The 16,892-nt window shown below is 30.6% G+C and overlaps 1 protein-coding gene across 1 annotated transcript, besides 1 other annotated feature; it reads left to right on the top strand.

Moving 5' to 3' along the window:
- Positions 1-4,816: 4,816 nt before the first annotated feature.
- Positions 4,817-4,844: a mobile genetic element.
- An 8,944-nt stretch (positions 4,845-13,788) lies between these two features.
- TVAGG3_0674900 (protein serine/threonine kinase protein) lies at positions 13,789-14,133 on the top strand (the record flags this gene model as incomplete). Its single annotated transcript, XM_051242538.1, has 1 exon — positions 13,789-14,133. One exon carries the CDS (start codon positions 13,789-13,791, stop codon positions 14,131-14,133), a length of 345 nt encoding a protein of 114 aa, XP_051089125.1.
- Positions 14,134-16,892: the final 2,759 nt, after the last annotated feature.

Below are 16,892 nucleotides of genomic sequence, written 5' to 3'. Positions count from 1 at the left end.
TTTATATTCTGAAGGGAAACGAAAAATGTGGGAAGAAATTGAGCTAATACAAGTTGACCTTTCATCTTCTCTACAGACTGCGTTAAAAAATATAGAAGATAAAATAAATTCATGTTATGCAAATATGCTGATGAATATGCAAATACCGAGAGCACACTTTATGTGAGAATTGTATATGACAAACAAAATTCACAAGTGTCATTTCAAATCTACGAAGACAATCCAAAGAAAGACGAACAAATATATACAGAATTCACTGCAATGTCATGGTATTATTTGAAAGATGTAAATCGAAAGTCAAACTTACCTTTAGCAAATATTTACAGTCGATATGCAAGAGATTGAACCATATTTATTTAAAGATGTTTCGACTCAGATGCTATTATAGTTCATGCTTCATTTTCTGGTGCACAAAAAACTCTTTTTTATGCTTGGCAAATGACTTTTACGAAAAACCTACAAAGCTATACGAACACCAAGTGGAAGTAATTCAGACTTTCAAGTATGGTTACTACACGATATGGAGAAAGAGATAATATTCATTATACCACGCGTTTTACTTAGAACTTAGTTTCATATACAACTACTATCGAACGGTAAAAAATATAATTTTAATACGGTTGAGGTGTTGGATTTGGTGCCAACTAGACTGTGGTGCAGGTTCAGGCTGTTGTATAACAGGAGCTTGTTCTTCTGGTTCAGGGTCTTTAGGTATAATACCAACGAACTGACCTACTCTTTTACCAATATTTTTGACACCGTTCCATACTCCCCTTCCTACGGTTTTTATTCCATTCCATATACCTCTTCCAACTCTTCTGAAGAAGTTTCCAATACTACTGAAGAAACCCATTTACTATATGTAAAAATCTAATGTCCCCCTAGTCTCTTACGTTTCCTGTTGAGTTCCATAGCATTTCTTTAACTGGAGCTCATACATTCTGTTTCTCCTCTGGTAGAAAACATATTCTGGTCAACTCCTGTGTTCGCGTCATCTGCATAAAGTTGTTTATATCCCACTTCAGGGTTTGTATAAAACTCTTTCCATCTCATATTTGCATACCATGGTGGCAAACCTAACGCAGCGTCATTTGACATGGCAGTTTGCATTTGTACATCTGTTGGCACTTGACCAATGTTTGCCATTGCAGTTTGTATTCTAACTTCATTTGGAATATTCTCTGGGTTTGGTTGTCCAGGTTGCTGTGCATTCGCTAAGTTCTGTGCGTCCATTTAATATTAGAAAAAATATCTCTTAGGAGTACATATGCTGAACATTTGCTGGTATTGGTTCATCTTCATATTCTCTATATCTTTCTGCCACGTCAAATAAGTAAATGACACAATGGAAAAAGCCTAAAACAAGTAGTCCTATTTCAAACCACATTACTTACAATAAAATTTCTTTGTTATGACACTTTCTCCGGTTTATAGGACCTCTCTCATATTCTATCTTGTCATATCTAAACTCATAGTCATGTATGTCCTCTAACCATCTCATGACACTTTCCAAACCACTTTTATCGGATGTAAAGTAAAAGCATGGATGGTTATGTAAAACGTCTAAAGTTTCTAAAGAGTCTCTCAAAGTCCAGTCTACTTGGTATTGAAAATCCATTGTGTTAGAACGGTGGGTCCACTATAAAGAAAACATTTTCTTGTCTTTATATTTTTCATATCAAACTCTGTCCAATGACATCTCACAAACTCTATACCCTCAATATATTTTTCTATGTCCTCTTTGAAAACATTTGTATAGTTAAGATATAAAACTTTTGAACATAAGTGTTTCAATGTCATGAACTCTTATAGAACCACTATATAATAGTCTAGCAGATATACTATCCCAGTCTATATATTCTGCTTTTTCAAAACCTCTCTCACAGTATTTTTGTTATCTAATGGTATACGTTCCATCTTACCTATAGGTTATCTTTCTTTTAACTCTTTCAATATATTGTTTGTGTCTGGTATATGTTTGAGACGGTCCATATAGTTGTCGAAGTATTGCATATAATCTTTGAGTCTGGGAATATTGTATGGCACAAATGGGATATATAGAAACTTCCACCGAACAAATACAAATGTTAGACCATTCGGTAGTTCTTAAGTTCTCTCAATATAATATCTTTACATTTTACTCTTATTTCCAAAGAACGTAACGGTGGTTTTGTAAAATTCATTTTATATATAATAATAAAAATGTTTTTACCCGAAAAGTGACAGAAAAGTGACAAAACATCTTCGGGGCTAGAAGGCACGAAGTGCTGGAAGCCCCACTCCCTTTTTTTTTTTTTTTTTTTTTTTTTTTTTTTTTTTTTTTTTTTTTTTTTCATTATGTATGGGTTTAGTGTAAATGTCTTACAATTTTGAAAATTTTTTAAATCTTGATTTATTCAAAAACGTAAGAATAAAAACCGTAAGAATCATACATTTTTACTTCATATGTTAAAAAAAATGATACAAAATCGCTCAATATTGTATGAATTCTTACGTTTACAAAAAAAGTCACAAAACCGCATTATATACTACTACCGAATACGTTTCACAGCGAGAAAAAAATAAAAGGCAAGATAGATTTTTCTAGACAATAAGAAGTTGTTTACCGAGTTTTAGCTCTTATCTCTAACAAAAATTAATTTTTAAAAAAATGACCGAATACGTTTCACAGCGAGAAAAAAAATAAAAGCAAGATAGAATTTTCTAGACATAAAGAAAGTTGTTTACCGAGTTTTAGCTCTTATCTCTAACAAAAAATTAATTTTTAAAAAAATGACCGAATACGTTTCACAGCGAGAAAAAAATAAAAGGCAAGATAGAATTTTCTAGACATAAAGAAGTTGTTTACCGAGTTTTAGCTCTTATCTCTAACAAAAAATTAATTTTTAAAAAAATGACCGAATACGTTTCACAGCGAGAAAAAAATAAAAGGCAAGATAGAATTTTCTAGACATAAAGAAGTTGTTTACCGAGTTTTAGCTCTTATCTCTAACAAAAAAATTAATTTTTAAAAAAAAGACCGAATACGTTTCACAGCGAGAAAAAAATAAAAGGCAAGATAGAATTTTTAGACATAAAGAAGTTGTTTACCGAGTTTTAGCTCTTATCTCTAACAAAAAATTAATTTTTAAAAAAAGACCGAATACGTTTCACAGCGAGAAAAAAATAAAAGGCAAGATAGAATTTTCTAGACATAAAGAAGTTGTTTACCGAGTTTTAGCTCTTATCTCTAACAAAAATTAACTTTTAAAAAAATGACCGAATACGTTTCACAGCGAGAAAAAAATAAAAGGCAAGATAGAATTTTCTAGACATAAAGAAGTTGTTTACCGAGTTTTAGCTCTTATCTCTAACAAAAAATTAATTTTTAAAAAAATGACCGAATACGTTTCACAGCGACAAAAAAATAAAACTGTACACTGATTTTCATTTTCATTTCCAGTCACTTTACTTATTATTTTTTCTTTTTTCATTTTAATTATAAATTATTTCATAATACGTTTATTTACGTTACCATTTTCTTTATTCTTTTGAATTCCATACTAGACACTTATAGAATATTTTGATTGTTAACGTACTTCATTAGAATGAATCCTTACAAAGGGTATGCCGATCGAATTTACCTAATTGGTATTTCCAATCAGATTGAAGAAGGTAAAATACATGGGAAGAAGCTTGCACCCATGTTCCCATCGCCCCAACCCTTCAATCAAATGATTTCAAATATTTAGATGTTTCAAAATCTTTTTTACAAAATCAATTTAGCTTACAGAATATCCCATTGCCTAAAGGCAAGAAAGGTCGTAGGGTCAATCCCTACGACCAAATCAAAGCTCTTGCTGTGATACATGACCACTGGGCCTTTCCTGTGGTCAAACAAAACAATGGAAACGTTTGAAATTACAACAAATTGATGTATCTTATAGAGAAGTACGCAAGATACTTCAAAGAAAATCATTTCACCAAGACGCGATTAGAGCATGCCGGGCCAGAAACAGCAGAAGATATTGGGCGCTTTCACCCAATCTTATCTGGCACGCAGATGTTCATTATTTTAGGGGTGTTCGTGGCCAGTATATTTATGGCATAATCGACGATTTTAGCCGCAAAGTCCTAGCGTGTATACAAATACCAGATATGCTGGCAGCGACGACAGCGAACGTTGCGGCTTCCGCCTTCATTGAATTTGGCGCCCCTTATTGTTTCTGGACCGACAACGGTTCAGAAAATAGGGGCGCCTTTCAAGATCTACTTGATCTTTGAGGCGTCCAATGGCGGCATACAGACTCTCATTCTCTCCTACCAAAATGGGAAGATTGAGAGATTCTGGCCGACATTGGAGCGCTGCCAAAGCATTCAGGCTATTCCTGCCTTTATTTGGAGTACAATAATAACACACCGCATGAAGATCTCCCAATAATCATATAACTGGAACAAATTACACGCCAAATCAAATGTATCAGCTGAAACCGAAATACACAAATGCAGATACAGAAAGGTTGTGGCAAATATGGATACAGATACAGGCATGACCGCTGTTGACACATTCACAGCGTAATAATAAACATAATTTTTTAATTTCATTTTTAACAAGTTTTTTTAAATGTATGTAATGAATATTCATTAGAATATGATAATGCACATTGTAACAGAATAGAACAATCACCAAATTTTTTTTGAAATTAAAAAATAAAAGTAAAGTATAAAGTAATCAAACCAAAAAAGATATTTAAAAGAATTTTGGAAAAAACAGAATAAGTATAATGATATTATTTTAGATACACAATCGATGTACTGAAAGATAATCCGGTAAAATGATGATATAAAATTAGATTATTTACAAGTAGCTAAAAGAATAAAACTATAATATAAAATAAATGAAGTTTAATGAAACAATAAAGGTTAAATAAATAATAAGATTTTTTATTTTATATCAGTATTGAGAAGAAGTAACAGCTGACACTTGGTAGACAACTTCTTTATGTCTAGAAAATTCTATCTTGCCTTTTTATTTTTTCTCGCTGTGAAACGTATTCGGTCATTTTTTTAAAAGTTAATTTTTTTGTTAGAGATAAGAGCTAAAACTCGGTAAACAACTTCTTTATGTCTAGAAAATTCTATTCTGCCTTTTATTTTTTTCTCGCTGTGAAACGTATTCGGTCATTTTTTTAAAAATTAATTTTTTGTTAGAGATAAGAGCTAAAACTCGGTAAACAACTTCTTTATGTCTAGAAAATTCTATCTTGCCTTTTATTTTTTCTCGCTGTGAAACGTATTCGGTCATTTTTTTTAAAAATTAATTTTTTGTTAGAGATAAGAGCTAAAACTCGGTAAACAACTTCTTTATGTCTAGAAAATTCTATCTTGCCTTTTATTTTTTTCTCGCTGTGAAACGTATTCGGTCATTTTTTTAAAAACTAATTTTTTTGTTAGAGATAAGAGCTAAAACTTTGCAGACAACTCCCGCATGTCTAGCAAATTAACATTCGTCTCCATTTTTATTATTTTGGTTTAGAATGTTCGAAAATGCGTAATATGGTCATTAATATTAATTGAAAAGAACCTTGAATTAATTCAATCTGATCTCACAAAATATTTTAAATTACAAACTTTGTAGTTTGAATAGATAATTAGGATTAAACTCAAATAACTAGTTTATTTTTGAATAAAAATTATTTGAATTCATTCAATTTTTGAATTTTTCCTTCAAAAATCAAGTTTAAATATCTTATTTGCCATATAATTATAAATACAATGAAACATATTCGAAATTGAAAAGAATGACTTTTTCTGTTCTTTCAATCATTCAATTTTTTTACTATGTAATATAATAAACCTATAATAGTATCATTCTTTCAATTATTTGAGAGAAAACCGAAAAAATCTATTTCGGTCTATAACATGAAATTTTTCATATCTAGATTCTTTTAATCCTTATCATATTTTATATACCTTTGTTACTGCCTATCAATTCCAAGGAATAATTGAAATTTGAATTTACATCTAAATTCAATAAAACCGCTTTTAAGATTTGTCTGACATTGTGGTTTCTATTTCGAACCCAATTGACTTATTAACTTTAATGAACTTTTTCCACGTGATAATTTAATGGGTTATACTCAGCGGCCTAATATATCGAAGATTATTTGTCCGAAATTAGCAAATAAGTCAAAGCTATAATTTGATTTTCGACCTAAAATATGTTTATGTGCAATGTGAAAACATCATTATTAAGACTTTATCCATGAAACTAAAATTTTTCAATTTTTTTTCTGGCATTTCAATTTAAATGCATTGCATCTCAAGATGCACAAATGTACACTAAAAGGATTTTCTACCTCAAAATTGTATACAATAATATTAAGCTTAATATTTTAACACATTTGAAAACAGAAATATTCGCCTTAAACCATTATGTATTCGAGATCTATTCATCATTGTTCGTATGTGGGGACTTGCGATGCATTTAAACATAAACTTTGATGAATTGGATATATTAATACATGTATAATCATATAGTGTAACCGTAAAATAAGAAGAGCAGACTATTGGCTTGTTATTGCTATTATTAAATTATGGATGTAGGATAGGAAAAAATTAGCAATGTCTTCAATCTACGACGCTTGTCTTTTAGTACATTTTGATAAGTCTTATATCCCATGTATTAAAGAGACAGTGCCAGAAGGAGTCGAACTTGGATATGATGCTATTTATTTCTGTTCAACGTGTTGGCCTTTTCCCGAAGAAAAAATTAATCTTTCGAAATTGCCATTAGTTTATTCATTTAACATCAACCAAGTATTTTATCATGGATTGTTATTCATGTATGATGAAGAGCCTACTCAATTTTGATAACTACAAGAAGACTTATGCATCATTGCTTGGAACATTCTTGAAAGATGTCAAAAAGCAGTTTATTATAACAGAAATACCAGAACCAAGCTTCGCATTTACCTATGTTACCTCTATGCTCACGACATGGCCAAGAGGTGCTGTAGAGTCAGCTGTCCTTACATTTCAACGAAATCATTAGCCATTTTCATTTGATATAACACATTTCTCGTATATGCAATACAATCCTCTTAAGTTTTTCGATAAAGATGAAATTCCGAAATTATGGAAAGCTCTTTTCACGGGTTTCCAGTACATAATACATATCTCCATCGAGACATTTGCTGTAAAGCATGTTTCGCTGCTTTTCTTTGTAGATGACAACCGCTTTTATATGATGATCATTGTGTAATTTGGCTTCAAAGTCAGATCCACGCTACAAGACCGTCAAGGAAGGTGATACAACTTAATAAACTTGTTGGCAGCTCATATAATGAATTAGAAAAGTGCAAACAATTTCTTTGATTTTCACGTTAAATCTGCAAGAAAATCTTTCAGCTACAGATGAAACAAATATTCACGATCAAATGTCCAAGCATACATCTAAGATTCTGAGATAATTTTGGCAGAATTAGATATGATTTTGTCAATTGATGCTATTCAGACTTTGTAGATAAAACATTTGCAACAGAACATTTTAGAGAAATACTGAAAGAGTTTGGAACCCCTGATATGCCAACTTTCGAAGATTTCCAATTATTTGAGAAAACAGACACATTTAAGAGTGGAGAAAGGCTCAGGCAATGCGTGATATACTCAGACACTCATTATTATCGTATTCTCCTCCAGATAACTTCAGAGATCGTTCTCCAGAAGATTTGATGAAAATTTTGAAGGAATTGAGTCATGAAGGTTTAAATTTTGGAATGATGCCCATGTTATTGCTGTTCTTAAGAGTCATGAAAGTAGAGTTGAGAAATTAATTAAACATAATTCACTCAAAGCAAAAACAATAAAAATTATTTGTTATTTAGTTATTTAAATTATACATGTTTATTTTCTTTCTAATATACAAAATAATTAGAATTCATGTTGAATTTTCTTGTTTGGAATCTGATGGATAGAATTGTCATTCGATGATTTTTGAAGATATTATTGAGCCCTTCATACGATTGTTATGACGCAATTTCCTCGGCATGGAGCGAAGAATGAATGGTGTATTGGGGTAATGGCAATAGTTCCATTTCCTTCATTTCCTTCAATATTATTTGAAGTTTATTCTCATTACAGAAATATAAGAAGGATAATAGAAACTCAGCCTTCATACGAAGCGTTATAATGTCCATCTTCTCTATTACTATTTTGCCGCACTTATAACCGCTCCCGAACCTGAAAAAAAAGGCTTCACCTGATTCCGACTTCATATAAGCAGGACAATTTAGTAAACTCTTGATGTTTCTCAAACAAACTGCAATTTTCATTGATGCACCAAAAATTATTGTAAAATCACCTCCAGGGAGCACCATCTTGATCGTCAAGAGCTCCGGATCTCCTGCGGCAACTAATATTGGTTTATTATCAATCATGAGACTAGATCCACCTCCAGGACCTGTCCAAAAACATCTGTCCCAATTTTCGTGCATTGAGGAAGCATTTCCCCGTCAGGAAAGCCTCCACCATCATTGTCAGCAAAAAATTTCCCTTTTTCCCAACTCTTATTGTAACATTGGTTTTCGAGCTGAGAGTTAATATTCCTTCAATTTTTGTACCTTTACCTCCTTTGGACCTCCACATGAATCGCCTCCTTGTGCACCGTAACACAGAAATATTATATTTTCCAGCCTCTAAGGTAATATTAGTACAAAAAATATCCGCAAATGTATGCGTTGTAAAATTATCAATTGTTGGTGTTTGATGTAGTTTCTTAAAGAGATTTAATTTCTGAAAATCATAACAAATTATATATTTTATATTGTATCGATTTTCGTGAATGCTGATTGTGTCTTAGTATTGTCCTTGGAGGATAAGCTTGATATGAGAAAAAAGCATGCAAATTTGAAATGTGGAGTACCTAAATTATTATCATGAAGATTTAATTCGATTTTAAATTTTGTTCATTAGTGCTATTATTTTCTTATTTGAATTAAATAATTTCCAATAATATAAAAATTTACATCGAAATTGGAATTCTTACTCATAAAACTAGCGCGTTGAATATGTTGAACTTGCAGGAGTTTTTGTTTGCATTCCCTTCGATATCCATCTGACAACCTATGTGACTTTGCTGAAGAAAATTATATTTGAGAAGATAACTTTTTTTATATTTCGATTTCGATTTTTGAAATTATAATAGTTATAAAAATTAGAACAATAAGTGTATTGATCCTCCCAAATTATTTTAAGATTTTGATATTTACAAATGTAAATTTTCCGAGTGTAAAGAGTGTTTTGAAATCACGAAAATCTTATATCTACTAACGAAGAAACCGTATAATCGGATTTCATACATATAAAATAGTCGAATGTATGTCTTTGTGAAGGAATAAATGAATATAATTATCACGATAAAATTTATCGAGTCATTATATTCTTTTATAAAATGAGATGTACATTGATGAGGTCAACTTGAATTCTTTTTGGGAATAAGAAGTGTATTAAATGGCCAGTAAAAATAAACTACATAAATATTTACAATAATGCGCACATAAATAACATAATAATATATATGAAAATCAAAAGGGATCCAAGGCATTACCAATCTCTTATCTTGGAAGTTCTGTAACTTCAAAAAAGTCCTAAATTTCTTTGGATTATTAATCAATTTGATCCTGTCTTAAGTCAAGGAGACGGGCCTTTTCTCTTGATATGGAAGGATCAACTGAACATTGAATCATGTTGCTTAATCTGAAGGGAATGCCTTTAAAGCTTTTTATTGGTGTAGAATTCAATGCTTATGCATAGTATTACGCTCCCATCAGTTACACCGACTTTTTCAAAGGAAAATGATGTAGGAAGCTCACATCCATTCAAGATGAAGCGCATTTTCTTTGGAGAACTGGTGTTTAGTGTTTCAACCTTGCTTTCTCGTTAGCTGTAATTTGTTTCACTGAAAAACCTGGTTCAACCAAGTAAAAAGGATAATAATTTCAAGGTCATTAATACGATGTAAAAAAGCACGTTGACGATTTGAATGAGTAAACGTTACTTTTTTCACAATTTGTCCCAAAAAAATTAGACACAAAAAGTTAATACTAGTGGTTTAGATGTTTATAATAGTTTTTTCAAAATTTGTAAAACCAATTATTTTGAATGATGGGAGGATCTTTTCTGTCAATCGAAAAAGTTTATAAATTCCCCTAAACTAGTTAATTGTGATTAGCACAATGTTTCTATGATATCGCTCATAATTCTCAATTTGAAAAAAAATCTTGACTACTGTTTTTCGATTTTAATGAGTAATTATTATTGTTAGTGATTTTTCGGCCTATTTTATTAACATTTAAAGTTTATAGATCCCATTTCTAAAATAGCGAATAGAATAATGAGTTTACGCTATAGCCACACATAAAATAATAGTCAAATATTTTTGGGAGTAGATTTGTTCGATCATGTTTGGGATACATAATTTTGATAAAATTCATCAAAGAGATACCAATGTTCAAAGCGCGAATTCGACGCGTAAACTTGAGAACTTATTTCCTGTTGTTCCTGCAACGACTAGTCCATAAACCTTCTGAAATGAAATATAATTTGTTACTTTTTCAACTAACTATTCAAAATAAGTTGAAAGGTCATTATGACAGTATACAATGGATATTTAATATAAGACCTATAGTAAATATTTATATAATAAACAAACAAAATTATGGCTGAAACAAGTTTTTGTGTTTCCATCTTTGATTTCTTGGTCTGACTCCGAACTTACATCTGGCTGTGTTGGCTTTCTATAGTAGAAGAAGGCATTCTACAGCGTAAATAATAATTGCAAGGACCGGAAAGATAAAATAAGGGAAAGAACCGACCAAACGCCGTAGTAAGCGATTTCGCCAACATAATAGGTTGCAGAACCAGTATCCAAAACCAGAGTCCGATCAAAACGCAAAGATCGAATAAATGGTAATAACTCCAGCCAATATTTAAGGATAGATAGGTAAACAAGGCCTGCAAAAACGATATCCGAGATGAAACCTGTGAAAGCAACAAAACCACAAACAATATGAAAAGACACTTTTGACGTACTTGCCTTTTGTAACGTTCCCCATATGAAGAACATAGCCAGATTGCCTTCGAAGTTATAAAGGTGTTATTGGAAGGCAAATTTCCCACAAAACAACGATTGTGAGGAAAATCTTGATCCAAATCTCAAGTTTAGAGAGCGCTCTTCCTACAACTATTGGTCCGCAAGAAAATTATGAGCCACCAGTTGACAGCTTGGCCAGAGTCCAATAATATAACTTGCGTATCATTGAAATAAGGGAAAGGAACCCAAATAAATATAGTTATGATTCCAAATAAGATGAACATCATCGAAAACCGACCATCCTGTCTTTGGATCAATCAATGATCTTTGAGACTCAATAGAAAGGTCCTGACTCGCAATTAACAGCAAAAGTAACATTATCTGTAAGATCTCCTGTGATGTATATTGTATGGATGCCACTTTCGAAGGTCGCATTCATCTGATATAAGGCAACTGTTTTCTTCATCGATTATCTCTTTAAATGTAAGAGTACCTGTAGCATCACCTGATACGTTGAATACTTTGGTCTGAGATGGATCAAATGATATGACATTTATTGGAAATGTTGTATCTTTTGTATTTGCAAACCTGAAATGCTGTGGAACTGGATGTGATATGATTGCATTGTATTCGCTGTATTGATTTATTGATTTATAGTTAATTCTGTTGTTATCTAAGTAAGAATTGTAAGATCTGATGAAACTTTAGTGGCTCTGGCAGTTAATTCATAACACCACGTAGTGAACTGGTTCAATCTTACGTGGGTGAGTATGGCCATTAAGGTATACTGTAATATTGGTATATGTTTAAGCATATCTTTGAATGTGAGACCTGATTTTGATTTTGCTGAACGCGGATATAACTCATGTGTATAATGGCAGGTTAAAATAGTATATTTGCAATTGGTTGGTATGTTTGAGAATTTCTTCTAATCGGTCAAGATGCTTCGGAAGAATTGCGAGAATAAATGCAAGTGGACCATATCCTGTTGGGAATTCTTGTGGTGTAAAAGCGACTATTTCTGACATTGCGCCTTTCGTGAGAAAATGCTTAAAATCTGGCATTTCTGTAGTAGTATATTTTGCAGGTTAGAGAATTAACTGGATCCCATTCAGTAAGTCCCCAGAGAATCATGATTTCAAAAATCTCAAAATGTTCCTCTTTCGAAATTCCGGATGAATTAATTGACATCTGCATAGATTTTCAATGATCTTCATGTTGATAAGAAGCGGTAGGAGATTTACTTCCACGTAGTTATCAACCAAATCACCACTTATAAGAGCCCACGATGGTTTAACTTTTCTGTGAATATAACTGAGAGAACGGTTTAATCTTGCGCGAGCATCTGGATTATTGGGAGTTACGTGAATGTCTGTTAAATGCGAAACTACAACTGGCTTATCACTGTAATTATAAAGTGGAAGTTTTTCATCAACGTAGATTTTCTTCACTTTATACTTAAACTTTGTTACATATATTGCAAGAAAAGGGAGAACACAAATCAGGAAACCAAGGGACCGTATGAACAAATCCTTCCATTTGGCTGGAATGACTCATTATAAAAATGGAGGACTATTCAATTTTGTTGAATACAAAACTCTGAAAACTTTGCATAATTGTTGGCATTTCATGTGCACAATATTATTATTAAAAATCAATATCTGAAAAATATCGAAAATTAAGAAGATTTGATTTGCCATTAATAGAGTGCATATTTTTAATATTTGTAATATCTTAAAAATTTCAATGTAATAAACGGCTATTGCCATCATTATGTTCGATAAAAATTGTGTTTTTGTAGAATTGAAACCTTTGTGAGTGTGTAGTTCTTTCTATCAAATGGTAAAAAACGGTATTATTTACTCGTTCTTTTGTGTTCTCTTAATCAACATTTTTAATGAACTTTCATATTCAACAATGGCCTCTAGATTGAAATCGCCATCGATGTCTTTTAAAATGGAAACCTCTGATCATTTTGATGAAAAACTGATGGTTGGTATATATTTTTTTGATTGACTCGTACCTCTTTCTCCTGTTAAATTATATTATGTATGTGGATTATATTAAATTAATATTGTTATGAAAAAATCAGACAACTTTGATGAGGTTTTTGGGCATTACACAGCTATCTCTAATAGTTCAAATAATGGAATCAAATATATACTTTTCCGTTAATGATACCAGATAGAAACATATTCCAATTTCGGTTAGAAACATTGAGCTGTCAAAAACCCCGAAAAAAATGTATGTATACTATTAACTAATAATCGAATGCTGTGGTTGCCAGAAAAATAAATCATGGTGGTTCCAAATTGATTATTTGGCATCATTATCCAAAAGAATAAAAAAAATGTTCAGAATAAAATGTTGTAAATTTGAATAAAGCTTTTATTTTCTCAACTCAGAATGAGACTATTGTCAGGACTCTTTTATTTGACTGGAATCGAGGAAATAAAGATAGGTGACGTGTTTTTTAATAATTTATGAGTGTATCCATCAGCCTTCTTTAAAGAGCTTCTCTTGCTCGCATTCGTGCAAAAATCATCTCACAGAGGTTCAACTGTGCATTCAGGCCTTCGGTCGCCTTTTCAGAATTGCTGATGACAATGGAGATAAAGATTGATTCTTAGAGAACGAGTTTCCAAGTCTCATGGGAGATATTGGCGTTCTTTTAATAAGGGCTGAAATTGCTGAACTTGGCGTTCTTCTTGATCGTAATGGAGTACGGTTCAATTGACTTCGTTGATTTGTTTTCTACCCGGACCCCCAATGAATGCTGCTCGCCAGGGTGCTATGATGAGTGTTTCAACCAGTTGATGCTGATTAAGTCAGGAACTCTCGATCTAATGATATTCGCATCCGTAATCCAAAACCTCACTCAATCTGACCAACAAAACATTGCTCAGAATCTTTTCAAGATTCATTCTGATAAAAATGGCGATAACTCTATTTACAAAGAAGAGTTTCAATCTTTACTATCGGCGAAGTCAGTCCAAAACTTCAACACTGTATCGCAGTTCATCGAAACAATTTACAGTCTATGGAACTTAAAACAACCATAATCTGACTATTTGATTACGATTAAAATGTGAAAAAAAATTATGTTAACTATTTTAAGTAATTGAATAGCATTACATTCATACTTACCTAATTAATAAAGTCTGAAATGATTGATTGAAAAAGTAAAAGACTTCAAAAACATTTTTTTTATATTAAGTATTACAAAAAACAATGTATTCTAAAAACGTAATTGACCATGCTTGTAATAAATTGGTCGATCTCATCTGGTTTTATATTCTTTCGTATTTATGTTCGAAACATGATCCATCTTTTTGGAAGATTTTTTGAATAGTAAGAGATTTTATTTACCGATTCTTCGCGTTTCTATCGTATCGCCTATTTCCGCTTTTTGAGTTCTAATCTCTTCACGATAATTCGTGATTAGCCATCCGAAGTTGTATTATTGATGAGTATGCATGTATAGTATGGTTTTCTTCATTGTCAAATTATTTTCATCCTCTTCAAGAGAAGATCTACATCTTTGTTTAGTAATTTTTGGATTTTTTCGTGAAAATTTTGCCAAATGAATTTACGCGTACTTTCCGATTAAATAACATATGATCGTATATTTCACTGAATTCTTTTTCCATTTGGCGGAATACAGATTCGACAAATGGGACATATATACTACATAAACTGACCTGAGTTCCCATTTCGAGCAAAACTTCTGTAATGCTGCGCATAGGTTCTCGTCAAAGCCGTAGTTCAACATTACAAGACTAAAACGACCTCATGAAGATTATTTTACTTAAGTGTCAATTTTTGGATAAAACCTTTATACAGTTTGCAAATTTAACATCATTCAGAGTGTCACAATAATCAAAATCTCATGGACAAAGTCCTTGAAACGACGAACATTACATGGGCTCGTATTTCATTCATAGTAAAATTAACTCAAAAATGAGATATAGCATATAACATTCGTCATGAGTATCACATCAGATATAAAACATGCTGTAAAGAGAGAAATACTCAAAAAAAACTACAAAATTAGGGTATAAAATGTCGGAGTTCGTGATTGAGCGGAGTGATGTCGGGTTAAAAAATGCTAAGAAGTGATTTATAGTTGATATTTAATTTGATTGTTTGTATTGAAGAAATTCTGTCCAATGTGATTTGATGCACTATATATTGTATGAGTGGAATATTTAATTTGAGTAAATTCGTGTATGATGCAACTTTCAATAATTATGTTAATTTACTAGAAACTCGACAAAATATTGTTCGCGAATCTTGCTAAAATTTAGTTATGCGGATGTGAGTATTACAGTTTTATTCATTGGCATATCTTAAATTATCAACTTTTCTTGAAAGTGAATATGGCTGCCAAAAGCCAATTAGAAAAAAATGAAACATTTGGAAGACCGTATTTTTTACATTTCCATTCAATAAAATTTTCAATAAAAATTGAGATAAAATATGTCATTTGGAGACTCATTGCTTTGCAAAACGCAATCTGTTTGATTCTTGTAATAGTATCAATCAGCAATTTTTTGGGAAATAAAGAAAATAAAAATATCAAGATATGATGTTGTTTTCATTAGCTACTTACGTTGAAAGCCGCATCTTCATGCATCTTTCTTAGCAAAAAGAAATGAGTATAAATCTTTTAGATTAATGTTCATTAAATCGTTACTTTTGGTATCAATATATTGAGATCTCAATTAAAAAGAATATTTTAATTTTTTATGAAATATAATACCTTTTATGAATGAATATAATGTTTCTTCGTTTAAATTCTTCATAAATTGTTTTTATTTCCGGATTTTTACATTTTTAATTTCAAAAATTTCAATATTAAAATTTGTTATCTTTTAGAGTCAAATTTGAAAACTTATTTTGCAGGAACAGCCTGAGTGATAAACTGTTTAAAATTACTGTTCATGAAGTCAATAAAGTATTTTTTCAATCGTTGGTCATATGATGAGTTGCTATTGAATTTTTCAATATTCAGGATAAACAAATAAAAACAATTCAATTTTTATATTAATACCCCGAAATTTTCCTTGTATTTCACTCAGAATATATTTTCTATATGTTCCCAAAAATTTTTTTAAAATTCATATCTCAAAAATCTTTGCCCTCAAGTCAACAATTTTAGAATAAAGTGCATAATTTCAGATATATTCCAATATCTTAAATAAAATTTAAGTAGCCGTACGTTATAATGGGGATCAAATTCGCAAAATATTTTGATTGCATTATTATTGCTATATGCACAACTGATTTAATTTTGATTCTTTCTCAATAAGTTACTATACACATATAAATAAATAAAAAAATAATAAAATAAATATTATTATAATATAATAAATATAACAAAATAAAAAGAAAACAAAACACCCCCCCTATTAAATAAATAAATATAAAAATAATTATAATAAATAAATTAAAAAATAAATAAAACAAGACAATATATAAAATATAAATAAAATAAAATTATATAACCATATAAAAAAAAAAGAAAAAAAAAAATAAATAATATATAAAAAATAAAAAATACAATACTAAAAAAATAAAATTAAATATAAAATAAATAAAAATAATAAATAAAATAAATAAATAAAATATAGATTATAAATTAAAAAAAGACTAAAATACAGATAGAAATCAAAATAATAATACCCCAAAAAAAAATTAATACAAAATTTTAAAAAAATAAAAACATAAATTATATACCAATAATAATAATACCCAAAAAAAAAATTTATAAACCCAAAATATTAATAAAACATACAAATACAAAAATAAACAATATAAA

The sequence above is a fragment of the Trichomonas vaginalis genome, chromosome III (genome assembly GCF_026262505.1).
Source record: "Trichomonas vaginalis G3 chromosome III, whole genome shotgun sequence".
Lineage (NCBI taxonomy): Eukaryota > Parabasalia > Trichomonadida > Trichomonadidae > Trichomonas > Trichomonas vaginalis.
The sequence above is the reverse complement of the archived record's forward strand: the minus strand, read 5'-3'. Positions and strand labels throughout refer to the sequence as shown.